Here is a 27,874-nt window from a genome sequence, read left to right as displayed (position 1 = left end):
AAAACTTTAATGTCAGTGTTTCTTTTAAACAAAGTTAATGTTTTATGAGTGCTCCTAATGGGTAACTCTCTTTTCTTTACATTGAGACAGAATCAAGGTAAGTGTGTAGAAGCTGGGGGGTGGGGGGCTTTTGCCATTTTCTTCTGTTCTTTTCTGTTGTTTTGCAAGTCCCTGGATTAAGGCTTAGGCAGGATGTGTGTAGATTATGTTTTTGGCACTTAAAATTTGCCATTTATATCCTCTCCCCACAAAAGAAAGGCATTCTGTGAAAGGCTTGCAGGGAGCTTTTAACTGTTTATCAGTCTAAAAAGGGAATCACTGGCAGCAAAAGTAGTCTAAACAAAAATAAGGTACAGTATAGTTAACATCTGATCAAGGTTTACGATTCAGCCCATGTGTTATCATAAATCAGAATGATAGCTTTGCAAAACCTGTATCTAAATTGAGCACCAAGATTAGAGATTAGACAACACTAGGTAAGCTAACCAGCCACCAGATTTTTACAGTCTGCAGTGTTGCAGTGTTAAGATGCTTCATGACATGCACATCCTCTCTGAAACAGCTAAAATGGGGGTAGCAAACCTGTAAAAGATATTTCTCCTTAAAATAAGTCACGTATGGTTACTATGAAAATGAAGCTGTCAGGCAAGGAGAATGGTTGGTAATTATGACAGATCAGTGGCCATTGCCATTAGACACTGTGGAAAGTATCAGCTCATTTTTGATGCTGGGATTGTGCTGTCAGCAGCCCAAGGCAGCTGGTCTCAGGGCAGAGAAAGGGGCTTCAGCTACAGCTATAGGTGCCAGGGATTGTTTTATTTGACAATATAGATGGTTACGTTTGATTACCCAGGTTCAGACTCTAAAACTCATATAGACACAGCCTGAGCTGCCAGTTATGAAGGAATAATGAAATATTGCCTAGAAAAGAAAAAAGACACAAAAATCTTACAAACAGCATTTTTTATGTCAGCTGATTTTGTACATCTGCTGATTTTATTCCAGTGTATTTGCTTTGGACCTTTTCCCGACTTTGCCCTTCTTCCTATGTGACTTTTCCAATCTAAACATACTCTGGAAATTGTTAGCTGTTGTCCCTGGATCTGGTAGTTCTTGGTTTAGACTGAAAGGAAGGTTATTAGCCTCAGATATATTGTAGAAACATCCAGCTGCATCTGAGTACTGTATGAAAAGGCAGATGAATGGGCCCATGCATTAGTGAGTTTCCAGTAGTACACAGTCATTAAACAGCTTTTAAGCATATGATTTTTGACATGGTATGAAAAAGATAGATACCATTTAAAGTAAAAACCAAAGTAATGATCAAAATATATAATATATTTATATCCCTTTAAAATCGATGTGTGTTGTTTTCTAGACTAAGCTTGGGAGAGGAGCAGTGTTAGTTTACTGTAGCTGTTTGTGAATATATAAAATTTTGTGGGTTTTTCTTGTGTGTGTTTTATTTAACTTTTCGTAAAATCTCTTTGAATTTGTGATGCATGTGTTATAAAAGAAAACTAAGTCTGTCAGTATTTTCGTCTTCTAACACATTTCTGTAAACCTTTTAAATCTTTACACTGAATTCAGTACTAATTAAAATCAAAGGGAATACTGCAATGATTGCAGTGGATATGTCAGGCTCTTGATATCAACATCTGAAAGCTGAAAATATACCACACCAGAAAAAAAAAAACCCTCTTAATAATATCTAATTTTTTTTTCTTTGGTCATTTTTACTTGAAATTTTAAGACTAATTAACGGACAGCTAAATTCTGTATGCATTTATCTTCACTTCCTTTTGGTTTAGAATTAAAAGCAAGTTTTAAAACTTACATTTACTTCTGTTTTAAATGAATTTTGCTGTGCCGTAATATGCTTTGATACAATTCCAAAATGGTTAGGAATTTTATATTTGGACGAACTAATGCTTAAAGAACGGGGGTTTACTTTGTACAACTGAAATGATGTCGTGTCTAGACTCTGTTTTATAGAAGTATCTTTTTGTGTGTGGCCATTTTTGCAATAACATGTGAATTCCTCTTTCTGTAGTCCCTAATGTCAGCCGAAATGGAGATCCTTTTGTACAAACATCAATTGTGGAAGCAATTGCGACTGTTGACAGAGCAATAAATTCAACACGCACACATCTGTTTGACAGGTATCTCCTTTTTTTATATCGAGAAATCAAAATTAGTTTTGTATATATTAGAAATAATGGAACATTTATTAAGCAAGAAGGCATTTTATTATTTAAATGACATTGTTAACATCTTGTTAGTTCTGGGAATACTGTTTTATGTGTCAGGACTCCTATTGTTTAAACTTTCCTGTTGAGATCTCTACTGGCTGCAGCAATTTTTCTGCTGAGATAATGTTTATTAAAAGGCTCCAAAATGTTTAATTGCTACTAAACTTTGAATGTTTTATTATTTTATTAAATTGTTTGTTTGTTTGCTTGCTTTCCATTTTGAGACGAGTAACTAAGGTATGTACTAATTGTGTTGCTGAACATTTACATGTTTTATGTAGAATTGTTAATCTGTAACTCCTGTGTACACCTACTTTTTTTTTCCAAATTATCTCTCAGTCGTCCTCGTTCTCCAAATGATTTGCTAGCCTTATTTCGATACCCAAGGGATCCATACACTGTTGAGCAAGCAAGAGCTGGGGAAATATTTGAAAGGACGTTGCAGCTTATTCAAGATCATGTGCAGGATGGTCTAATGGTTGACCTGAATGGAACAAGTCAGTACTCTTTCCTTATTTTTCTGTGTTGAAGTGTATTTCCCTTCTTAAATCATTTTACTTAGACATTTATTTTCTGAGTCTGGGTCCCCATTTCATTGAAATCAGTGGAGTACTTGAGCCTGATTCAATGCAAAACTTTACCCAGTATTTGTTTGCCCACCTCAGCCCTTGGTTTGCACATTGCTACATTATGGTGTAACTCATTATGTTTGAGTTCTCAGAGAAGAATGTTTTTATTTTTCCTCAAGCTTACATATTAGGGAAAAAATCATGTTCATGTTCTTCTACTGGTCAAATTTGGTATAATGGAAGTGCATAATGCATCCTGTTTGTTAACTCCCTGTGTGTTAATTCATCAGGACCATGTTTTCCTAGCAGAACAGGCTTTTCTGTTATATATTAAAAATAATCAGTATTTTGTTCATGTTTCTTTAAGTAAAACCATTTTGTGTCGGCATGCCATGGCAAGGAGAGAAGATGATATAACAAGGATTTGTATGCTTTATAGACCAAGGTTTCTGCATGTACCACAGTAGCATGCAAAGAACTATTTGACACTCACTCTTTACGTGCCTAATGAACTAAGCTAATTATTTCCTTTAACACTGGTCTGATGTAATGAGAAATACAGTTTTTTCTGCGTTTTATAAATAGGAGGAAAATGTGAAATTTAATATTTCTACTTTTTAGTTATTGCAGTCCAAGTTTGGAGTCATGAAGTCCAGCTGGAGCATATACAACTGTGTGTAGATATGTGTGTGGAGAGGCTTGGGACATAGGATTGAAGCATTTGGAAATAATGATAGAGTTTTAGGAGAGCTTTTGAGACTTGAGACATAGCCAAAAGCTACACTGAAAATCTAGAGGAAATATTTTTACTTATTATATTCTTTTTGATGTTAATAAATGAGTATTTATTGTAACTTCCGAAAACTTTAACTCTGCCTGTAAACTAGGCAAGTATTTATACGACCAATGACTGCAAGCTTTGTGGGGTACTGTTAACATTGGCTAGTAAAACAAGCTTGTTACTCATTATTAGAGCTGAGTAAATAATTTGCGAAGAATAGTTTACCACAAAAACTTATTCAAAATTCTTTGAAGGCTTGGCTTTTATAAGAGCAACCTGATTTAATTTGGTTCTCTGATTAGACACATATGCAAGCATATTGAATATAGTATTAGGAATATATTAATCCCAATGTGTGAGAATTGCTTGACTACTTTTCCCTAGGATTTGTAATAGCAAAATTCAGTCACTTAAAGTTTACCAAAAAATGGCATTAAAGCATACAAATACAAATTAACACAAAATCGGCATCTCTGTGATACTGGAAATTCAGTTCGCAACTGGAGCTTCCTTCTCCATTGAAACCTGGCTTTTAGGAAAAGTTGTGTAGTAAAATAAATCTGTTTTCATTTAAATAGCCTAATGCTCAGATTTAATACTCATATTTGTCCTTTTTCTGGTTTTATTTCAAAATGCAGAGCCCAATGAGAGGTGTTATTTAGCAAGTTTGCATTGGGAACAGTTGAGAAACTCAACAATTTCACATTCAGAGATGTTTTTCTATGTAAAATCTTGGAATATCCCAAGGAAAGACTATGGAGCCAAATTCTCCTCTGCTGTGCCAGACTGTGTAACAAGGGGAATGGCTACAAATTGCAGCTTGGGAGGTTCAGATTGGATGTTAGGAAACACTTTCTCACCAGGAAGCCAGTGCAGCATAGGAACAATTTAACCAGAAAGGCTGAGGAGTGTCAGTCTTTGGAGGTTTTCAAGCCTGCTAGGCAAGGATATAGCTGGTGTAGTGCTGGAGACAGCCTTGCTTCCAGCAGGAACTTAGTCAGGTTAGACATCCCCTTGCCGCGGTTTAACCTCAGCCGGTAACTGAACACCGGGCAGCCACTTGCTACGCTCTCCCTGTCCAAGGGCATGGGGATGGGAAAAAATGATAAAGATAGTAATAGGATGACAAAGAGAGCGAATAATTAATAATAGCAATAACAGTAACAACAGTGATGATAACTGATAACAATAATACAACTGATGCATAAATACAATTGGTCACCACATGGAAAAGGAAAATAAAACAATCTGATGCCCGGTCAGTTTCTGAGCAGTGACACCCCCTCCCAGCTTGCTTCCCCAGTTATGTCTAGACCCTGATGTTCTTTGACAGGGAACATACCTCTGGCCAGTCGGGTCAGCTGACCTGGCTGTGCTCTCCCAGCTTCTGGTGCACCCAGCAGGGCATGAGAAGCTGAAAAGCCCTTGAATTGGTATTGACACTACAACTACCTAGCAACAACTGAAACATCAGTGTGTTATCAATATGATTCTTACCCTAAATCCAAACTGCAACACTATGCCTGCTACTGGAAAGAAAAGTAGCTATATCCCAGCTGAAACCAGGACACTTTTCTAATCAATTTCTATGACTCTGTGGAACATCTTCCTTGCAGCTTGAAAAATATATGGCTAATATTATGTGAATTAAGCTAGCCAACTTAAAAGCACTGGAAATGCTCAGCACCAACCCTTTCAGAAAGCAAAATCAGTGTTAGTGCCTATGGAGCAAGGGGTAATTAGAGGTCTGAGACTGGCATTTATGACAGCATCCACTCTGCGCAGAAAGCCATCCAATCTAACACATAGATGAGACGTTCCCTCCAACTTCAACTTCTAAATAGAGAAGCTGCACCTTTTATTTTAAATGGGTAATGAAGGTCATTCCACCCAAAACATTTGCAGTTGAGTTTGCTCATAACTTGATTTTGGAAATGTGTGTGGCAACAAGGATAAACACAGCAGACAAGTGATTATGTAAAGACTGCATGAATAATGATCATAAGGAAAGTGTTCCATGATAAATGAAGATGTAGTTTTAGAAATAAACTGCCCTAGTACCATATTATAGTATGTTATCAATAATAACCTTGAAGAGTCTATTTTACTGCATTACCCCATGGCACATACTGGTTTTGCTCTGCAGTTTATTTTTCTTTCTCCTAGTCTGGCATACTCCATGAAATAGTTTATGTATGTCTGTAAGAACAGGTTAGTTTTGCTTAATGCAAGCACTAGGTCTCTAATATCTTTGCTTTGACTTTTAAACCACTGGGAATACATGTAGCCTGAGGTTAAAAAAGCATAGATCCCCTGACTGAGCACAGGTCCTGTCCCAGCTGAGCAGCTATGAGCAATCCAGTCCCTTTCAAGCAAAGACAAAGAGGAGCTTTAGGTGGTTTGTTTGAAATTGCCCTTCCTTGTAGCAGTTGGCACAGAGCAGTAGCGTGTCTAGTGCACATTTATGTGTTGAATGTAGATGAAGGTTGGTGTCTTTGCAGGCATGCTGGGACCAAGCCCAGGACTAAAAGGAACATTTCTCAACTGTGTGCAAGTAGCCTGCACCAACATCTCGGAAAACTGCCTGCAGGTCATATTCTTGAATGATTAGCATCACGGTGGGAACCCTGTGAGCCTGTGGGAACACAGTACCACTGTACACTCATTCATTTCATTTTTTCCTTTTGCCTTTATTTTACTTCATTGGTTTTACTCCTGACTGTAAGCTTTCCAGATCAAGAATCTTGGTGGTGTATGATGGTTCGTAGTTAGCTAAAAGTACATCAACACTGCCAAATATTCTACCTTCTGGGCTCTCCTGAATCCTGGAGCCTTGCTCATCTACACTGTGTACCCATTAATCACTGATGGTGTGCCTATGCTTTGGATGAGCAGGGCCCACTTGAAGTGTTGTCCCCACTTACTGTGCTTTGGTGTGAGTTGTGGTACAGCCTTGAACAGTGTGGATTGTTTTGAAGTCAAGTGAAAAATGTAGTCCAGGGCCACATTTAGTCCAATAGAACAAAATAAATCATCTCTGAAGGGCACCTACTCCTATTGCACAGTGGGTGTGGTAGAGATGTCTTTCTCAGCATCAAAAATTTCACTCTACAGACACATTTCTGTTGGTCTACAAAAGTTGATAATGTAGATGTAGCCCAAATTAATGACTTTTTTTCCCTGAAAGGAAGCCCAAAGGTTTCTAAGGAAAGAAAAATTTCACTTTTAGAATGACTTCTAATAGGCAGCATGGACAAGGTGGAGCCTGACTATTCTCCTGTTTGCAATCACCCAACACTGTACTAGGAGGCCTGATGATCTTCAACCCTTCAACATGCCATTATGCCATCATACTGTAGCAGAGATTATGTAACATATAGCTGTAGTTTGAAGTTAGGAAAATGTAATCTTAATGAATTATGGTAAATATTTTGTATATATTATTTTTCTGTGAACTGAGAAAAAAATCATAGAATCATAGAATCATAGAATACAGGAAAGTAGTAAGTATGTTGTAGTCCCAGAGGTGAATGGTGTGGATTGCAGGGGAAACCTGTGCCAAGTGTTAGGCAAACACCAGTTTTCTTTAGAAAACAGCTCTGGATAATGAAGATGTGAAATACTCCACACCACTTGTTTGAGACATTACTCCTCTGTTTAGCTATATTGCCTGTGATTATTTTCTTTTGCGATTTTTTGTTGACTTTTTCCCTTGAAATTGTGTAACTTTTGCTGCAATAAAGCAAAACTAAATAATAATTTTCATTGAGTTATCAAGTCTCAAAACAAAATCCTGTAAATCCATGTAAAAGTTACTGACAGGTTTTTTCAATGCTTGTACTGACACAGGGAAAAGCATTGTCATTTCTCTGAACACAAGGCATTGATTTCTGAAAGTATCTTTGCTTTCTTAAGTGACCAAATAAGAAGTGAGCTGCTTTTGTAAACATTTTGTGAAAGTTACATGTGAATTGGCATTTTACACAGTTCCCTCCTGACCCTCTAGTAGCTGTTGCTTAAATGACTTAATGATCTCATATACATATGTGATTATTGTCTTTTTAAGCATCAGCGATATTTAATCTGGTAGAAAATGCAAGAATAAGCTAACATTTCAGAGAAATTAATGATCTGTGGGGACCATGGGTTTATGAAGTCTGATTTTTTTCCTTTCTCTCTTCTGGTTTCAGGTTATCACTATAATGACCTTGTATCCCCACAGTATTTGAATCTGATAGCTAATCTCTCAGGCTGCACAGCCCATCGACGAGTGAACAACTGCTCAGATATGTGCTTCCACCAGAAATACAGGACACATGACGGAACATGCAACAACCTTCAGCATCCCATGTGGGGTGCTTCTCTGACAGCCTTTGAACGCCTGTTAAAGTCAGTCTATGAAAATGGATTTAATTTGCCTCGGGGCATTGAACCCAGGAGGCTCTCTAATGGCTATGCACTCCCAATGCCTCGATTGGTTTCAACTACTCTGATTGGAACGGAAACTATAACTCCTGATGACCAGTACACTCACATGCTCATGCAGTGGGGTCAGTTTCTTGACCATGACCTTGACCTCACTGTTGCTGCCCTAAGTGAGGCCAGGTTTTCGGATGGTCAGCATTGCAGTTCAGTTTGTACAAATGATCCTCCATGCTTTTCCATCATGATACCACCAAATGATCCCAGAGTTCGAAATGGTGCACGCTGCATGTTTTTTGTACGGTCCAGTCCGGTTTGTGGAAGCGGCATGACATCTCTCCTGATGAATTCTGTTTACCCACGAGAACAGATCAATCAGCTGACTTCATACATTGATGCATCCAATGTGTATGGCAGTTCAGACCATGAGGCACTAGAAATCAGAGACTTGGCAAGTCAAAGGGGTCTTCTGAAACAGGGCATCGTACAGAGATCTGGCAAACCTCTACTTCCCTTCGCTACTGGCCCTCCAACAGAATGTATGAGAGATGAGAATGAGAGCCCAATTCCCTGCTTTTTAGCTGGTGATCAGCGTTCTAATGAACAGCTGGGTCTTACCAGCATCCACACATTGTGGTTTAGAGAACACAACAGAATTGCCACAGAGCTACTGAAACTCAATCCACACTGGGATGGTGACACAATATATCATGAAACACGCAAAATTGTTGGTGCAGAAATGCAACACATAACATTTAGCCACTGGCTACCTAAGATCTTTGGAGAGGTAGGCATGAAGATGCTTGGCGAATATAAGGGTTATGATCCCAGTGTTAATTCTGGCATAACTAATGAGTTTGCAACTGCCGCTTTTAGGTTTGGTCACACACTCATTAATCCTTTTCTGTATCGACTGGATGAAAACTTTGAACCTATTCCACAAGGCCATCTACCTCTTCATAAGGCATTCTTCTCTCCATTTCGGATTGTAAATGAAGGAGGCATTGATCCACTTCTAAGGGGATTGTTTGGTGTTGCTGGTAAGATGCGTGTCCCATCACAATTACTCAATACAGAATTAACAGAAAGACTCTTCTCCATGGCACGTACTGTGGCTTTAGATCTGGCAGCTATGAATATTCAGAGAGGCAGAGATCATGGAATTCCTCCCTACCATGATTTTAGAGTTTACTGTAATCTTTCTTCAGCTCAGACTTTTGAAGATCTGAAAAATGAAATTAAGAATCCTGAAATCAGGGAGAAACTTAGCAGGTGAGCCTGAGGTGAAGAAAACCAATCAATTATTTACATATGCATGCAAAATCAGTAGCTAAATGTCTTATCTAGAAGAAAATATTTGTTAAGAAGGGGGTAAAAGGAATTTAAAGAAGTTTCCATCCCCACAAGGATTTGGATGTGGAAAATTCCTATGTGCAGATATCATCTCTACTTCTACATCTCTGTGAACAAAAAGAAGTCAATTTATACTGTATGTGTTAATGAGATTATTAATTTGAAATGTCAAGTTTTATAAATGCTGTTAAATATGAATGCTGTTTTAATGTAAGATCATATTTAATGCCAGTCTTATGCAAGTATTTTCATGTTCAGTTCCATCCATTCCACATCCTAAAACAAACAGTAGTATTGTTCACAGAATTTTCATGTGAACACCCTTAACTACCAGTAATGTGCAGTCAGGAAAGAGAAATTATTGAGTAAAAAATGGTTCTAAGAATCAAAATTGTGGGGTAGACTTCATATCTCCTTCATATCTCTGGGCCATAGTTTTACCACATACTGGTTAAATTGTAAATGTAAAATATTAGTTATTAAATATTTGTGCTTTTCCTCTTTGTAGGTTGTATGGTTCCCCACTGAACATAGACCTATTTCCTGCTCTAATGGTAGAGGACTTGGTTCCAGGGAGCCGATTGGGACCAACTTTGATGTGTCTGTTAAGCACACAGTTTAGGCGCATTCGAGATGGGGACAGGTAAATTGAAATGCTATGGAAAACATTTTAGGAAAAGATCAAGTATACAAGTTATGATTAATTTAGTTTTTAAACCTGTTCCTTTTTATGATGAGTATATCATACTCAGCTCCAAAAAACACCACAGCTAACACAAATTTTCCTTTTCCCAGCTATTCAAGTCTCCTTTCTGAAAGATTGAGGTTACTCATGTCCTTTCAATGGCATTTAGATATTTTATTGGCAAAGGAGTTGTGGTGGGTGGTTCAGACACTTTAACCATCTTCCTCCCTGAAGCACAGGTTGGAAAAGTATCAATCGGTGTATATAACTCCTATATCTATTTCAATGCAGGATGTCTGTGCACCAAAAGACTGTTAAAAGCAACAGTTATCCCAAAACACAAGTTGATAATTGTTCTTAAATGACTTTACATGCACATTATGAACAGTTTCTTGTTTTCAGTGTCTACAGTACCTGAAATACGAAAATGTCCATTGCTGTTGTCAGAGCAGCCAGATCTCCTTGCATATTTTCTGCACACTCATTCATAATCTTAAAATCAACATTTCCCTCAGTTTAACAGAATTTGTTACCTAGAATCCCAGCTTTTACATGACAGGAGGGTCAAAAGACTTAAGGTGATTAGTCCCATACTAGTGAAAGGGAAACAAGGAAGAATTAGGAAATTAGATTTCATTCATTTTACCTAATGTTGTTTGCTTTATTGAGGTTGTCAAATTGCTTCTTAAGATAGTATAAAGGTTCTTTTATTTCTGTAGTCAGTAACACAAGCCTGTTTGTATGACTTTTTTTTCATAACAACTTTCTTACATATAATCTGTTTAAACATTAAGCTGTGAAACATAAAGCTCATGCCTGCAGGCAGAGGGAGAAAAGGGAGAAATATATGCAGTATGAGCTCCAGATTGCTGGTGACAGGTACCGATTTGTGTCACAACAGGATAATGATACTGCTTTTCTGTGTTTGTGGACTTATTTTTATCTTTTTCCTGAAACAACATTTAGAAAATGTAGGAAAACACTGAGCGTTTAGGAAACGGGATTCTGCTGTCCAAAGAATACAAATGTTTTGAAGCAACATGCCAGGAAATAGTAAAATATTATTAGACGTAGTGAAAGCAACTCTCACTTCTTTGAAAAGCCTTTACAATGGGCAGAGGATCAAAGCTGCCAGCACCATACAAAACAAATGTGCATTTGCAGGGAAAACGAGTGATGTTTGAAGGGAACCTAACTTCATGTCAAGGTGGAAATTTCAGAATCTGTTTTCCTGGTACGAGTACTAGGAAATCCATGGTTCCTCTCTACTCTGCCCTCGTGAGGCCCCATCTGGAGTACTGTGTCCAGATCTGGGGCCCCAATACAAGAAGGATGTGGAACTGTTGGAGAGGGTTCAGAGGAGGCCACAAGGATGATTAGAGGGCTGGAGCACCTGCCCTACAACGAGAGGCTGAGGGAACTGGGCTTGTTCAGCCTGGAGAAGAGAAGGCTGCTGGGGCCCTGGGCAGCCTTGTGTAGATCCAGGCCTGGAGGTTGGTGTCCCTGCCTGTGGCAGGGGGGTTGGAGCTCTATGATCCTTGGGGTCCCTTCCAACCCAGACCATTCTATGATTCATTCTATGATTCATTCTATGATTCACTGTCTAATGCCTTTGAAAATAATACAATAAGTGGGTAAAATGATATTCGTTGACCAAACTTCCGTGTTTAGTATAAAATTGTCTTTGGTTTTTCATGAAGTTTAAAGTGCTCGTACTTACTTTTGGTTGAAATAGGTGGGGAAAAAAATCAATATTGAATTATAACTTTACAGCTTTGTGAGATGTCAACAGTATCATAGCAAGCAATTCTTACATTCTAGAAGAGGGTGAAATGTTTTCAAATCATTGCCAGTAACTTAAAACATTTTCTTTTACCAGGGCTGGCTTGCTTTTCATAGTAATTTATATTTTTATAAATAACTATATTATATTAATATAGCAATTTATATTTTTATGTATGAAAAATAAATTACTTGAAACTACAGTGTTTCCTCCTTGAATATAATGAACTAGCTGAGCATATATTAATAAGTGCCAGAATTAGTATAGTCATTAAAATAGTTTTACATAAAAATAACTCCTTAGTAAATTAAACAACAATTAATTGCTGTTAATTACTGCCCAGGGAGGTGATTGAGTCAACATCCCTGGATGTGTTTAAAAAAAGGGTTGTTGAGGTACTTAGGGATATGGTTTAGCATAGGATGGGAACAGTTGGACTTGATGATCTTAAAGGTTTTTCCAACCTTGTGATTCTGTGATATCTCACTTATCTTGATAATAAAATAGGTATAGATTAAGCATTCTTCTAATCTCAGCGATTCTATCAATGAAAGAAATCTATGGTAATTTAAGCCTCTACCTTAAAAGAACCCTAGAATTGGTAGTCTAGTGCCATTATAGATGTCCATACATCTGAGACATTGCAATGGGACTAGAAGAAAAGTCAAAGATTTGTCCAAGACTTTGACCCTTTCAGTGTCAGCATGACACAAGTAGGGCTGAAGTAACATCAAGCACTTACATTTTGGGATCTGATTCACTCCCTCAGATACAATTTAAAGTTGAGAACAGGATTTATGGAAGAACTAATTTCATTCTGACTATAGTACTGCACTATATTGGAAAAGCTGTATGTTTTGTTTTTTCACTAACAAACTTGTCTTTTCTGTGAGATTACAGGTTATGGTATGAGAACCCTGGTGTGTTTACGCCTGCTCAGCTGACTCAGATCAAGCAGACATCTCTTGCCACAGTTTTGTGTGAAAACGGTGACAACATAACCAGGGTACAGCATGATGTCTTCAAGGTGGCCGAATTCCCACATGGATATAGTAGCTGTGAAGATATTCCAAAACTGGACCTCAGAATGTGGCAAGATTGCTGTGAAGGTCTGTATACAGGCAGATTTCGATCTATTAACCCGCACTTTGCTTAACTTCTGTTTATTTTATTTTCAGAAGATATTTGATCGTTGTTCAAATTTTGTTAAGATATTGCAAACTCTAATCTGGAGCAGAGTGTTACTGTTTAACTTCCAGAAGTTACATAAGAAGATGAATAAGATTGAGTAAAATTCTTATTTACTGAACTGTCTTCTTTGAGAAGATGTCTTTTCGTCTGTCTATACCAAAGGCTGGATTCTATCTCATTATGGATCATCTGTGATGCTTTACAATTTATTTGAGATCATCTTTTTGTCTACATTAATTGCAAAGCTTTTAAGGGGAGAGGTAGAATAGTGTTCCTTGCTTATTAGTAAGGGAATAAAGTATAAAGTATAATAAGATATAAAACTATGCTTTTGTTAAGTGACCAATATTTTATATTAAATAGACTTTCTAAACATAGCACAGATTTCAGCACTGTAAGGTATAGAATCACAAAATGACAGAATCACTAGGTTGGAAAAGACCTTTGAGATCACTGAGTCCAACCATACCCATCCTCTACTAAACCATATCCTCAAGAGCCTTGTCTACCTGTCTTTTAAATACATCCAGGGATGGTGACTTAAATCACCTCCCTGGGCAGCCTGTTCCAATGTCCGATAACCCTTTTAGTGAAGAACTTGTTCCTAGTTTAGTCTGCCCTGGCTCAGCTTGAGTCCATTGCCTCTTGTCCTATCACTTGCCACTTGGGTGAAGAGACCAACACCCATCTCTCTACAACCTCCTTTCAGGTAATTGTAGGCAGTGATAAGACCAAACAACCCCAGTTCCCTCATCTGTAAGGTTTGTTCTCCAGCCCCATCACCAGCCTGGTTGCCCTTCTCAGGACACGCTCCAGGGCCTTGATGTGAATGGTATTTGAGGTGAGGCCTCACCAATGCAAAGTACAGGGGCACAATCATGTCCCTGGACCTGCTGGCCATGCTGTTTCTGAAACAAGCCAAGATGCCATTAGCCTTCTCGGCCACCTGGGCACACTGCTGGCTCGTGTTCAGTCTGCAGTCAACCAACACTCCCAGGTCCTTCTCCACCAGGCAGCTTTCTAGTCACTCTTCCCCAAGCCTGTAGCACTGCATGGGGTTGTTACACCCAAGTACAGGACTCCAGACTTGGCCTTGTTGAAGCTTATCCTTGCTTGTTGAAGCAGATCCCTTTGGAGAGCCTCCCTATTTTCAGGCACATCGACGCTTCCTGCCAGCTTTGTGTCATCCACATACTTACTGATGGAACATTCAATCAATTCATCCAGGTCATTGCTAAAGATATTGAACAGAACTGGACCCAGGACTGAGCCCTGGGGGATGCCACTTGTGATCAGCCTCCAGCTGGATTTAGCTCCATTTACCACAACTCTTTGGGCTTGGCCATCCAGCCAGTTTTTTACCCAGCAGAGAGTGTGCTTGTCCAGGCCAGTGGTAGCCAGAAATAGATAACTGTTTTCCTGTTTTCTTCTTTTTGTGGGTAATTACATTTGTTCATTGCCATCTCCTTCAACAGTTTTACTTTGCTGCATGAAACACAGGACACTGAGAATCCCGTGTTGCTTGGTAGCTGCTTATCTCACATACAGATTTTTCTGGATGGCTTTTCTTTAGCCATTATCATATCAGACTTCTCTGCATCTGTAACATAGTTGGAAGTTAGAATTTTCTGCATCACACATTTGCAGAATGATTTGTAGTAGCATCACAATAGAATACTTCCGAGGACAACGATCTCCTTGACAGTATCATCATTTTCTTTTGACAAAACTCAAATTACATGCCCTGGGTGAAAAATTTTATTCAGGAATTTTGGGAACTTCTTTGTGTAATTCTGATGATCTGGAAATGGCTGTAAACCAATTTACTGACTGGAAAAAAAATGGTTTTTATTAGAGGGAGTAATGTCACTATCAGTTGACAACATTAGAATATTATAATAAGAACATAGTTTTTAATACCCACATCTTATAGATTTGCTGATGAAGGGTATCTAGATCTGAGTTCTTCATCTTTACTGCTGCTGATTTTATTGAGTTTACTACTTCTGAGTGGGCTATTCAATATTTTGTCAGAAGATATGCATGAAGAAAGAATCAGATTCTATTTCTGAGAGAGAGATCAGATTCTTCCTCTAGTGTCCTTTTAACGTTTTTGGTAAGATATAATTGTCCCTGATAACAGAGAGTCCATTGGTGATATAGCTCAGAATTTAAGGCACTAAATTAATTATGAATTGTAAACTGATGGAGAATATCCCTTCAACCTGGTACGGATACAGTAAACGCTGAGAAATGGCTCTCACTAGTGTGACTTTACCATAAGAACAAACTCAGATATCATGAAAAATAAAAAAAAGTTGATAGAGAATTACAATTCAAAGATACCACACAATTTACTTTATGAACTGATTATTGTCCTCTCCTGTAAACAACTCTCTGAATAATAAATCACTCTCTAGGAAAATTATTCTGAGAAGCCTTGGCTCAAAATGCCAGTTATCTGTGTGAGCCTTTAGATTTCAATGAAATCTTGTACAATTTCTCCCAGATATAATTCAATTCAGGCCTTTCCTAGTTTTTACCAGGGCTTTATTTTTTTGGTATTGCAATTTTTTAAGCATTGTCTTTACCAGGTTTGCTATTCCCAAATAAATGTCAGTTACTTGTAAAAATCTAGATATGGTTGATACATTGTAATTTGCATGCAAAGTCTTCTAGAATCTTGTCAAAATAACCCTGACATATGCCAGAAGCATTGGCAGAAAATCAATTATCACTCTTCAAATGTTTCACCATAATCAAATACATCATATTTTACCACTTCAGGATAAGTTCACGTTGCCATGACTCATGCAACTTGTTAGACAGTTTCAGAAATACTTTAATTATCACAGAACCACAGAATCACAGAACGTTAGGAGTTGGAAAGGAGCTCGAAAGCTCATCTAGTCCAACCCTCCTGCCAGACCAGGATCACCTAGACTAAATTGAATGTCTCCAAAGAAGGAGACTCCACAACCTCTCTGGGCAGTCTGTTCCAGTGCTCCGTCACACAGTGAAAAAGTTCCTCCTTATATATTCACATGGAACTTCCTATGCTCCAAGTTGCACCTATTGCCCCTTGTCCTGTCACTGGCCATCACTGAGAAGAGCCTGGCTCTGTCCTCCTGACTCTCACTGTTTATATATTTATAAGCATTAATGAGGTCACCCCTCATTTTCCTCCAAGATAACAGGCCCAGCTCCCTCAGCCTTTCTGCATACGGAAGGTGTTCTGCTGTCTTAATCATCTTGGTGGTTCTGCACTAGACTCTTTCAAGGAGTTCTATGTCCTTCTTGAACTGAGGGCCCAGAACTGGACACAATATTCCAGGTGTGGTCTCACCAGGGCAGAGTAAAGGGAGAGAAGGACCTCTCTTGACCTAATAATCACACCCCTTCTAATACACCCCAGGATGCCAATAGCCTGGCACATTGCTGGCTCATGGTCATCCCACTGTCCACCAGGACCCCAAGGTCCCTCTCACTTACACTGGTCTCCAAAATTGTATCTATTGGGAAAAATTGTAAAGCTGTTCTGAGAAATTATATGGTGATTCTCTAAATGTTAGGTTATCATAGAGTCTTCTAGAGCACATATTATCTTTGGAAAGCTGTTGTAGTATTCCATCTTTTGACAACCTAGTTTGTATTTTCATTAAAAAATGCTACTACCAGTACTGGTTGCAGTACAGTTAGACAACTGCCAAACAAAATAAAGTGTAAATAACTAAGGTTCTTTTAAAAAAACTGCCTATCTGTATCCTCTTCTGAACTCTTTTGAAATTTATGCAGAGGTTAATGAAGAAAAAAAAAAGAAACACTCATGTCTTGAATTCTTTCTTGAATGGATGAATGGGTGTGATATTTTCTGTGAGAATCCAGTTAAGGGATTCATTAAAAAAAATTCCTTCATTCTGTGGCACTGGGGACTCACCACTGTTCTGAAGTGAGGGGAATACACAGCATATATTTACTTTAAGATAAATACATTTACTTTAAGTTAAATACTTTAAGCTTTTTTGTTCCTTTAAAATATTTTTACTTGTTTACTTAAAAGAAAAAAAACATACCATTCTCCACACTTAAAATTATTCTGATTATTTTATAATTAAAATCTTCCAAAGTTAAAATTTACAATACAGAATACTATTCATTTCATTTTGTGTGTGTCTAATAAATGACCCATATGTTCAGCTGTTTCAGCAAAGCTAAAAAACACATCTGTTTTTGTTATCCTTCCTGTTTTGTTCAAGTCAAAATACTTTTCCATATGAAGAATAGAAAAACTTCTTAGTTACCAAAAGCGGCTTCTTAGATTTCTTGAGTAACACTAGTATTTATCTCTTACAAAGCAGAGCATTATTCCTTTATGTAATAATACCAAGTTACCCTTATATTTCAGTTAACCAATCATACAGCAGAATTACTGGATTATAGTGGGAAAAAGAAGGGGTTCCACTGAGGTACACAGGTTTTTCTTCTAGTTTTCTTTACCTTCTACCTTTCTTTGTCTTGCTGGAGATGATGAGCAATTTCTGCAGATTTACTGCAACTTGAGCACAGAGCATCCAAACTTCAAAATTATCAAACAAGAAACGTGCTTTTTTTCATGCTCTAGTGAGACTTTTTTTTTTTTTGAAGTACTCTGTACACTTCTATGCTTACTCCTACTGACTTTGTATCACAGATCTGAACAGATATGATAAGTCTCTTTCCCCTCAAATAGAAGTGTACTGTTATGGATGTGCCAAATATTTTTGTGAGAGAAATTATGTAAAAAAAAAAAAAAGACTATAAAATAGATGCAAAGACATATTGGCCAAATGGAAACATGATTGTACTCCAAATATGTACATTTGAAATGCTTTGCACTGTGAGTCTTTTTTTTTTTTGTAAATCAGAATGAAATTTTTCTTTAACCCTTTGTTGGATGTTAAACAACAACCCAGTAGGAAGTGATTCAGACAAGATGCAAGTAATCCTCATAAGCGTAAACTGAAGGAAAGGCAGGGTTTTTTAAACAGTTCTCAGTTAGCAACTGACCTATTTCCTTTACCAGATATTGTTCTTTGTTGTTTAGTTCAGGAAAACAGCCTTATAGAAATTGTGATTAAACATGTTTAAATTCCACTGAATTTTATTAGAAGATTTAAGACACATTCTTAATCTGAGTGCATTTATATATGGTCTTCCAGTAAGTTAGACCTATATTTTTACAAATTCCTGCATTTTCAGATCAGACCAAAAATTATGTCATCTGTACTGGCCACATTAATCTCTTAGATTCAAACATTACATCCAGAAAGCCATCAACAATTTAACTATTGTGCTGTATTCCAAGATAAAAATTGTCTGGTTTTACTTATTACATTTTATTATGTGCTTCTCAGCATGCCCTTTCATCTTCAGGGAACACAGTATGCAGCACTGGACTATGCACTAAATGCACTTTACCTTTTTAAAATGGTAACAGCAGTCTCAGTGTGAGACTGAAACATCTTCTGTGACAACCAGAATTCTTTATGAAGAACTCTTCAAAATACCAAAATGGTGATTTCTGTCTGAAAGTGTTTTCTCTTTGCACATATCCTTCGTTTTTTTTCTGTATGCCATATTCATTTTTGCTTTCTACATTCAAATATATCCTTTTTACATTTACATTTACATTTAAAGACAGTATCTTATTAACTTAATAACAATTCAGAGTATGCCAGGCTACAGAAACAAGGTTCCATGGTCTGTAATTTTAAAGATTACATCCTTCTTTCTTTGAATAGTAGTACATTTGATGTAATCCAGCACTTCTGTATAATTACAAATTTTGAGAGAAATCAGTATTTTTACTTGTATTTCATCCAAACCAACAATATTTTATCTTCTTTAGGTATCCATGATCAGTAAAATACAGTTCTAATTCATAAACTGAAAATCAGGTGACCTTAAGCTAAGACAATGTTCTCTCTTTGCTAGCTGGGATCTGCAAGTAGTTGCCATCCCTAGTGAAAAGCCATAAAAACCATAGGGTGTCATTTATGTCATAAAAGCCATAGCATGTCATTTATTGTATTTAAACCCCAAGTCTTGAATGAGGCCCCAAATCTAAGATCTCAGCCCCTCAAAGGCTCAGGCAAAGGAGTGGTTGACATGGTGGTATTGGACAGACAGTTGGACTTGGTGATCTTAGGGATCTTTTCCAACCTTAAAAATTCTCTGATTCTATGAATCTCAGAGAATTGAAATATCATCAATCAGAAGCAACAATTACATTATGTATTATTTTTTTCACATCTCCTTAGTTTTTGATGTGGTATTTATTTTAATCTATTGTTAGATTATCTCCTGAGCCAGATTTTGAAAGGTGATTCACTGGAAATTAAGAGTGCTCAATGCTTCTAAATGTCAGGGACTTTTCTACTAATTCACAATGTAGTTGCATTTTTAAGACCTTGTGGGGGGCAGGGGATTTTCTGAAGATGTGAACATAGCTTCCACCAACATATGTGTGATCTTGATACTTGCGGTGTAACAATATCTAACTTCTGAAAGAAAATTTCCATAGCAAAAAAGAATCCCTAGATTGTTTTTCAACATTCAGCTTTTGTGCAGAAGATGAATTGGACTTCAGACCTTTGTTTCTAAAACACAGCTTAGGAATAAAAGAAAATAATGGGCCATTGTGCTATCATTAAAAAAAAATAAAATTCTGCATTGTTTGAGATGACCTTAGCAGTCATTAAACAAAGGATGATAGCAGAAAACTTTCACAAATTGCTTCCATTGCTGAAATTTCTATGACACTCAGGAAAACTTTAAGCAACAGATTGCTTTAAGAAAAAAAATTCCTTTGACCAAAACTAGTTGCTTTGCCAGTGGCCCTTCAGAGTGTGACCTGTTTTCTCACCATGCTAAATATAGAAGTGTCTCGCAGTGATCAAAAATGCCTTCGTGCCAAGCATCCTACAGACACGTCCGTCTGTTCCCGTCTGAAAGAGCTTAGTTTCTGAGTGGGCAGTAAGAAGGTTGTGTGAGAAACAGCAGAACACACAAGAAGAATGAATAATATGTTGACAGTATGTATCATCCAGCTCTTTGGTGGTGCTGTTATTATAGGAAGAATAAATTTTCTCAAGAATGGGACAAGCTGCAAGGAAAGAAAAGGGAAAGAGATTTCTGCTCTTTTCTTGACTTGAAACTTGTGAAATAACTTGTGTTACTACTTTAGATATTCCATCTAGCTACTGCTGAATTCCAAAAAACATACTTCATAAAATGTTACTGACTTTCTGAATAAATTTGTTCTGGTTCAGGTTAAGGGAGACATTAGGGAAAATGACTTCTTCCCCTACTCAGTTGCTTTCATGGCTCATGCTGCTAATGCCAGACTTTGCTGGGATATATCCATGGGATACAGTTTCCCCTTCTTCAGAGACTCTGCTTCTAACAGTTGAATGTGCTGCTGATCCCTGCTGCAGCTTGGCCCATTATATCTTTTTGTTTTAGAGTTTCTGTGAACAGAAATGATAAAACTTTTATTTTCTCATTGTCTCTCCTCCAAAGTGCTGTTCCAGTTTTGTTTTGTTATCCTTTTCTTTTTTAAATGGGACTCCTTCCAAACACTCACTGTGTTTGGAAGGCTAAATAAAGTGAACTGAAGCAAAGGCATTCTGCATCCTGTGAAGATGTCCTCTTAGGACCTTAAGAGAAGATTTCTGTCATGATTATTCTCAGACTTGAGATTTTCTCTGTAAAGTAGGATCTTAGGGTCTAAGTGACTCGGTGATAACTTCAAATCCCTAAAATATGGAAATAGGGCTGGTCAGCCAGTAAAGTGTGTCTGCAAATGTTCTCCAGGATTTAATTGAAGATTCTCTTTTAAATGCCAAAAATAACAAATAATAATGCCTGGAATAGATCAGGAAGCAACAGGCTGTTTTTTCTATCATTGCTTTCCTCCATACTTAACTACCCCATTCAGAAAGCAGAAAATAATTAAAAGCCAAGAGACTGGAAATTTCAAAAGTGAAAACAATAGTTTAAGTAGCACTGATATATTTGTGAAAATAAACTTTACTCATTTGCTTCATATCAAAAAGCTTGTCTTTGAATAACTAAATTCTCTGCATCCAGCTTGCTTAATTGTTGCATTGCTGAGACATATTCAGCTGCCATCAAACTGATTCCAGAGGGATAAGACAGAACAGATTAATTACTTTTGCCAGTTCAGAAGATACAGCAAACCCATATCAATATTATAACCGCACAATTATACTGTACCTTACAATGTGTAATTTCTTGTCTAATTTCAGACTGTAGAACTAGAGGACAGTTTAATGCATTTTCGTATCACTTTCGGGGAAGACGTTCTCTTGATTACAGCTTTCAGGAGGACAAACCGTTGAAGAAAATGTCCAAGACAGTAAGGTGAGGTTTATTTTTTGTAAGGAAGTATGAAAAATCATTTGTTAGCAAAATGCAATGAAACTGAGTACCACTTTTTCCATCATGTGCTTTCTCAAGTTTATGATTGATGTATTTCATGCTGATACTTTTGCTAAAGTGTCTGCTAACAGTAAACCACTTTTTTTTCCAACCTCAAATTTGTTTAAGATCCTTTGTGAATGACACAGTATAGGGCTTTTGTTCTTCCTGTGTTTTCATGAAAAAAACTCAGCAATGAAGCCTAGTTTGGCGGATTGGCATCCCACATTCCTACTGTGCCTGCAGTAGCAAAACTAAATTATTTCCTTTGCTCCTTAGAGCCGCTGGGTCCTCTTGTAGAAATAGGAGGAAACCAAGAGTTGATAACACTACCATAAAAATCTCTGGTAATAGTAGAGACTGGCTTCTAGTACCAAAATAGTCAAAGCAGGAATGGAAGAGTGCTACAGACACTGTTGTTTATAACTCCCTAATCCTCAAAATACACTAGCAAGGAAGCAAATCAAAATGTCGGTCACAAATGGTCAACTGCACAGGGTCCCTGTAATTTCCAGAGTATTAAAACTTATCTACGAATTACTAAAATGAAATGAGTTCTGCTCAGACCAAACATGTCTTCTGAAGATCCTTTATGATGGGTGAATTTGAGACTCCGTGAGTCTACATATCAACAGGTAGGTGGATATGTAGATGGGTAAATTTAACTCAGCAGTTTCAGATACTCATGCAAACGTTATAGCAAAATGTTGCCATTATATTTCACTTAACTGATAGAAATCTGCCTTAAAGGTGAGATAGGCCTTTAGGTGTTTAGGATATTAGACAAGAGAAGACAGCAGCTAAGTGTAATCTTACTTGCAGACAGAAAAAGAAAGGTTCCTTTCAAGCAATACTTGAGGAAGGATGTTTTCACAGAATCACGGAATTGTAGGGGTTGGAAGGGACCTCGAGAGATCATCGGGTCCAACCCCCCTGCCAGAGCAGCTCCCTAGCACAGATAGGCATCCAGACGGGTCTTGAATATCTCCAGAGAAGAACCTTCCCTGGCTGTGTTCAAACAAAGGGTTGATGAGGTACTTAGGGATATGGTTTAGCATACGATGGGAATAGTTGGACCTGATGATCTTCAAAGGTCTCTTTCAACCTTGTGATTCTGTGATTCTGTGATTCTGTGAATTCTAAAACTGTAGAAGGGTTAAATTAAATAAAACAGAAAACAAGGGGGAAAAAAGGGATTATATCTGAGAAGCAGCTTGTTTTTATTAAACTTGTTTAACTGTGTTTCAGAAACTAAGCTCAAAAATTTACAACTGTCCAATTACTGATTAGGACAACAAATTAGCAATTTTACAGAACTTTATTTATGGTATAAATAAAGTTAAAGCTCAGTCCTTTAATGTTATCATCAGTTCTCATGCTCCTTTTTTTGTTTAAATGCCGTTCATGGTGAGATTTTTTTTTTCTCCTTTTTTTCCCCCTTCTCATTTTCAATAACTTGAGCAGGTGGGGAAGATTAGACTTTCTGTTATGCAATAGCAGCTGGTTTACTTGAATTTGGCATGTTATGTTGTTTAGAGTTCTTCTTTAATTTAGATGAAAAACTATGGGAAACTAAGTAGCTTGAACACCTGCCAGTAAGTGCTGGTTTAATTTATGCAGAAAAATTATAAATCATAAACCCTATTATATGAGAGAGGATTTCTTTCCAAGTTCTTTCTATGAGTGTCCCTTAGCTCTGGAGAAGGTATGCTAACACAATAGGAATACGCTTATGAATTCAAGGACCTTAATTTAATAAGTTACTTAATAATTAGTGTTATCCTTGTTCTTAGATACAAGTTTTCTTAAGCCCTGCCAAATAACATATTATTAGTTATGGGCAGTTAATTTGGTAACTGTTTCCCATCAAAAGATTGAATTGATTAACACAATTTAATGTTGTACAACTCTTATCAGATATTAGCTGGAAAGTGCTATAGGCAAAAGACTTTACATTGTGTGTCTGATAATCAGTATTGATTTCAAATGTTTGTTAAAATGGGACATGGGAATATATGTTCATATGTAAATGTTTTTCTCATTTATTTATAAAACCCAACCTTTTAAAGTCACATTTCTTTAAGTGCATATTTTGCTAAGCATAGAGGGGAGAAACTATGAAACTGAATGTGAAATATGAAATTCATATTTTGAATTAATACTTTTTAAGACTCTTACTTTTTGTCAGGAGGTTTAGATTTTCCAGTGAATTTTAAGTGATGCTTTACGGTGTTACTGGTGACAGTGTTATTTCTCACCTGGATGAAGTAGTTACATTATTTTTCTAAGCAAAGGAAATTACCTGTTGCTAATGATATTAGCACTAATCCATAGCTCACCTACCCCAAGGCTGTATTCAGCACCAGCAGGTCTCATGGACTCTTGTACTTCATACAGTTCCTACATTGGTTGGTTGCTCTTCTTTTACATTTTTGCTAGGTGTTCTAAAATGTCTGGCAATGTAAAAATGAGTTAGATGAATATCCTGACTTGGCATTCATTTGTTGCAGTTCTGTGAAACAGAGTAAATATTTTCGCAATGCCACATCAGCATCTAATGAAAACAGAAACATGCCCGCAGTGAATGACTTCAAAGAATTCGTTTTGGAAATGCAAAAGACTATTTCAAGCCTCAGAAACCAGGTAAGATGCTATAATGGCTAGTTTCTAATTGCAGATTTAATTTATCGTGTTTTTCTAACATCAGTCCTCTTAATTTTCTAATAATTAGACATCTCTGCAGCCAAAACCCACCACATACTATCTCAAAAAAAACACAGAACATGGTGTGCTATTATTCTTTATTTCTATGTTGTTTTGAAAACATTCTAAAATATTCTGGAATTAAACCCTCTGGACTTTTGAACCTGAAGCCTTGTGTAGCCATTGTATAGTAAACATAGGATTAGTCTTTCTCTATAAATTTGTCTATAGAGTTAAACCAATCTTTCTTTCCCTATCTGAAATATATAGAGTCTATGTAAAACTACGATTAAAATGTAGACTTCATAAGAAGTAGCATGCTAGAATACAGCTCTAAACATAGGTAAGTTCTAGATCGCTTAGATTTCTAAAATGTGGTATAAATAGACTTTTTCAGAATAACTCAGTGGAATTCAGTTTTGACAATGTGTATCATACAAGACAGACAAATCCAAAGTAGGCCAAAATGTTTGCCTAGAATAATTAAGTTCCTCCAGTTCCTCTGGAGCAGCTTTTCCATGTAATTTCTTGATGCAGATCATATACTTATGTGCATAGTAAGTTGATTCCAATTTGTTATACTCATCTTCAGTGCTCCCATTTTGAGAGTGCAAAAGTCATGTTAAGACTTAATACACTTCAGTAAATTCCTCTGTCTTATTTGAATGTAAAAAAAGACTGAGAGATTGTTAAAAATTGTGCCTTCCCAAGTGCTGTTTCTAAGAAGCACACAGTCAGCAAGATAATCTAGTCATATAACCAATTTTTTTCATCATTAAGGAACAAATAGAGATAGTACATAAGTCCAAGCAAATGTTTTTAATTAAAGTAGGTTTTGGGGTTTTTTTTCAATTTCACCTCCTTTTCAGTGAGACATTCTTGAAAGTTTAGATTTATCTTTCTCTGTCACACATACTTTGCTTTCTTTTGTATGCTTTAGTTGTATAATCCAATGGTAGAAAATATGTACCTTCTGTTAGTTTTCTTTTGAAAGGCTATTTCCGCACGTGTTACCTACTTCCAGTCTTTGAACATTATCAAAACTAAGCAGTGAGAAGAAAAACCCAGACAAGTATTTGTCAGCAACTGTGTAGCATAAGAAAAAAGACCGAATAACTTGCACAGATAAAAACTTTTACTTGATTTTATTTAATGTTTTCAGATAAAAAAACTTGAATCACGCCTCAGTAAAACAGATTGCACTGATGAAAAGGGTAAATCATATTCCAGCAATGAAACCTGGAAAAGGGACCCTTGTACTGTGTGTGAATGCAAAGTAAGTATGTGGATAATTGTGTTTCAGATAGAAATGATACTAGGTTCTACTTCTAATACAGCAGTTCCAGTTTTGTCTCTGCTAATTTCTGGGTAATAATTGCTAATTGTTTTTTAATGGATCTTCAGTTATTTGGTGTGGAAAATTACATTGCTCACATATCCCCACCCTTGACACTGGTTTTTATATACTTTTATTATATTTCCATTTTCATTGATGTGTAGTTTTACTGGCAAAATTAACTGTGAAGTGAGACACTTCTTGAGAAAGTCTCCTAACATGCGTAAAAATCAGTAAAGGTTCATCTACCTTAGTGCTAGATTTTATTTTTCTTTTGTTATGGTGAGATTTGGAAAAAGAAAAGGTAATAAATGTGTCGGTACTTGGGATCCCAGAATTTCCTGCTTGAATGTTGGATAAAATGGCACACGGGTCCATTATATATATAATACAAAGAGCCTTCCCAATAGATATTTATGGTGAAATAAACTATGTGGAGTTAATCATAGTAAATAAGATCTTAGAGATGATGAACGAGAACATGTTCTTCCATAACATGAAAGATGTATTTCTGGTTTTGGAAAATGTTGGGTTTGTTACTTTTTTTTTTTCCCTGCCACAGGCTGGCCAGATTACCTGTTTTGTAGAATCATGCCCACCGCCTGACTGCAAATCGCCTGTGAAGGTTAAAGGAGATTGCTGTCCGGTCTGCTTAAAACCAAATATTAATAAAAAGAAGCCATAAATCTGCTTTTTAAGAATTTAGGGTGCATACTCCTCAAATCATATCAGTGCCTGCTGATGGCAAAACCAGGTAACTACAGTCTTAAAAACAGCAATAAATCAAGATTTACAACATTCTAATGGTGCTGTAACAGTATAACATAATGTATCATTTTATTTTCTGCCCATGAAGGTAATCACAATGCAAAAATTAATGAAAGGGAAATTATCAAACAGGTCAAAGTTAATTGTGTGTTAAACTTCTCAGGTTAGACAAACTCAAACTGGTGCTACTTTAAAAGAACACTGTCAGGTAGTTTTAGGTACCCAAAATGACTGGGCTTAAGACTTACTCCAAAAGGAACACTTTGTTTCCTATCTTTAATTAGCAACATTAAAAGTTTACTATCCCTTTTCGTACGAGTCTGACTTAATATTTAGCTCTTTGTTATTATTTAGTAGCTGCAGGGAAAAGGAAAACACAAGGTCACTGTGCCCAGCGTAGTGCCGTTGGGGGCCAGTTTCGGCAAACCCACAATCATTTCTGCTTCTGGACCAGCAAAAAGATAAGGAAACCTACATGACACCTTTGAACACTCTTTCATTAGTTCAAGGAGCAAAACTAATCAAAATTTTAAAGCCAAAAGATCTAGAATTAGTCAGGAAATAGAAATAAATGTAATTGGAAGGTGCAAAGGCAACTGGCTGCATATTGCAGATGTAATTGACAGTGTTCCTCATTCTAGGAAAACATACAAGATAGAGTAGCATTTGATCTTCAAACAAACATAATCCTTTTTGTCAAAAAATATGTAATAACTTGACATTTTTTGATCCATTTTATTTTAAATCATTGTAATATGACCATCCAGTCCAGTTTTAAAGCACGATTCTCTTGATCTCAGATCAGTTCACGTTTTTGTATGGCCCTGTTGTGAAAATGTGAAAAGTTGTCACATGCCATTTTTAATACAAGGATTCCTACTGATTCATTGTGCATATTGTCAATAGACATATGTTCCTGATTTTATTGTGGCACTGTGTGTTGAAAAAAAGAAAGGTCAAAACCAAGCATCATGAATAATCGTGGATTGACTACTTTTTCTGACAAGGTATTTGATATTTTTTTAGGGTTATTTTTCAATTTCATCTAATGCATATATATTTTTACCTCAATATTTTTATCATTCATGTTAAAAATGGTCTGCCAATGGACTTTATTCCCACTTAATAAATGTTCAACGTTATAGAGTATATGTCTACACTAGTGTTTCAAAGTTGCGTACTTTTTAGAATACAAACTGCATATTTTTGACCAGGAATTATGTATTACATTCAGTGAAGGACAACTGTCATACCTCATTTTACAACTTCTCTGTGTTTATTCAGAATTGATTCTCTCCCTGAGTACTTAATATCTTACAATTTATGGTTCTGTCCTTAAGTCCTAAGTCAGGACTAACTAGAACCAGAGCTCTTTTTAGTTATATGGTTCCCTGACTTCTGAGTTTACTGTTCAAGTTTAGGAAACAGAGCTTTTGGGTATCAAAGAAATCACACAAAATTCAACACTCACATCTTAAACATTTCAGATTATGTAAACACACCGAATGCTTAAAAATTGCATGGTAGATCAAATACCTGTCTAATAACTA

At 36.7% G+C, this 27,874-nt stretch overlaps 1 protein-coding gene across 1 annotated transcript in view; it reads left to right on the top strand.

The window, feature by feature from the left end:
• Positions 1 to 26,241, top strand: part of PXDN (peroxidasin) — a gene marked incomplete at both ends in the record, with an annotated part of 84,915 nt that extends 58,674 nt beyond the window's left edge. The window contains 9 exons of the mRNA XM_084262067.1: positions 2,054 to 2,162; positions 2,592 to 2,749; positions 7,793 to 9,296; positions 9,886 to 10,020; positions 12,746 to 12,954; positions 21,346 to 21,460; positions 24,028 to 24,160; positions 25,383 to 25,496; positions 26,119 to 26,241. Coding sequence (XP_084118193.1) covers positions 2,054 to 2,162; positions 2,592 to 2,749; positions 7,793 to 9,296; positions 9,886 to 10,020; positions 12,746 to 12,954; positions 21,346 to 21,460; positions 24,028 to 24,160; positions 25,383 to 25,496; positions 26,119 to 26,241 — 2,600 coding nt within the window. The remainder of the gene's footprint in view (positions 1 to 2,053; positions 2,163 to 2,591; positions 2,750 to 7,792; positions 9,297 to 9,885; positions 10,021 to 12,745; positions 12,955 to 21,345; positions 21,461 to 24,027; positions 24,161 to 25,382; positions 25,497 to 26,118) is intronic.
• Between the last annotated feature and the right edge of the window lie 1,633 nt (positions 26,242 to 27,874).

This window comes from Gallinula chloropus (genome assembly GCF_964237585.1).
Source record: "Gallinula chloropus genome assembly, chromosome: 3".
NCBI classification, from domain to species: domain Eukaryota; kingdom Metazoa; phylum Chordata; class Aves; order Gruiformes; family Rallidae; genus Gallinula; species Gallinula chloropus.
Note: the sequence above shows the minus strand (reverse complement) of the source record. Positions and strands in the feature narration are given on the sequence as shown.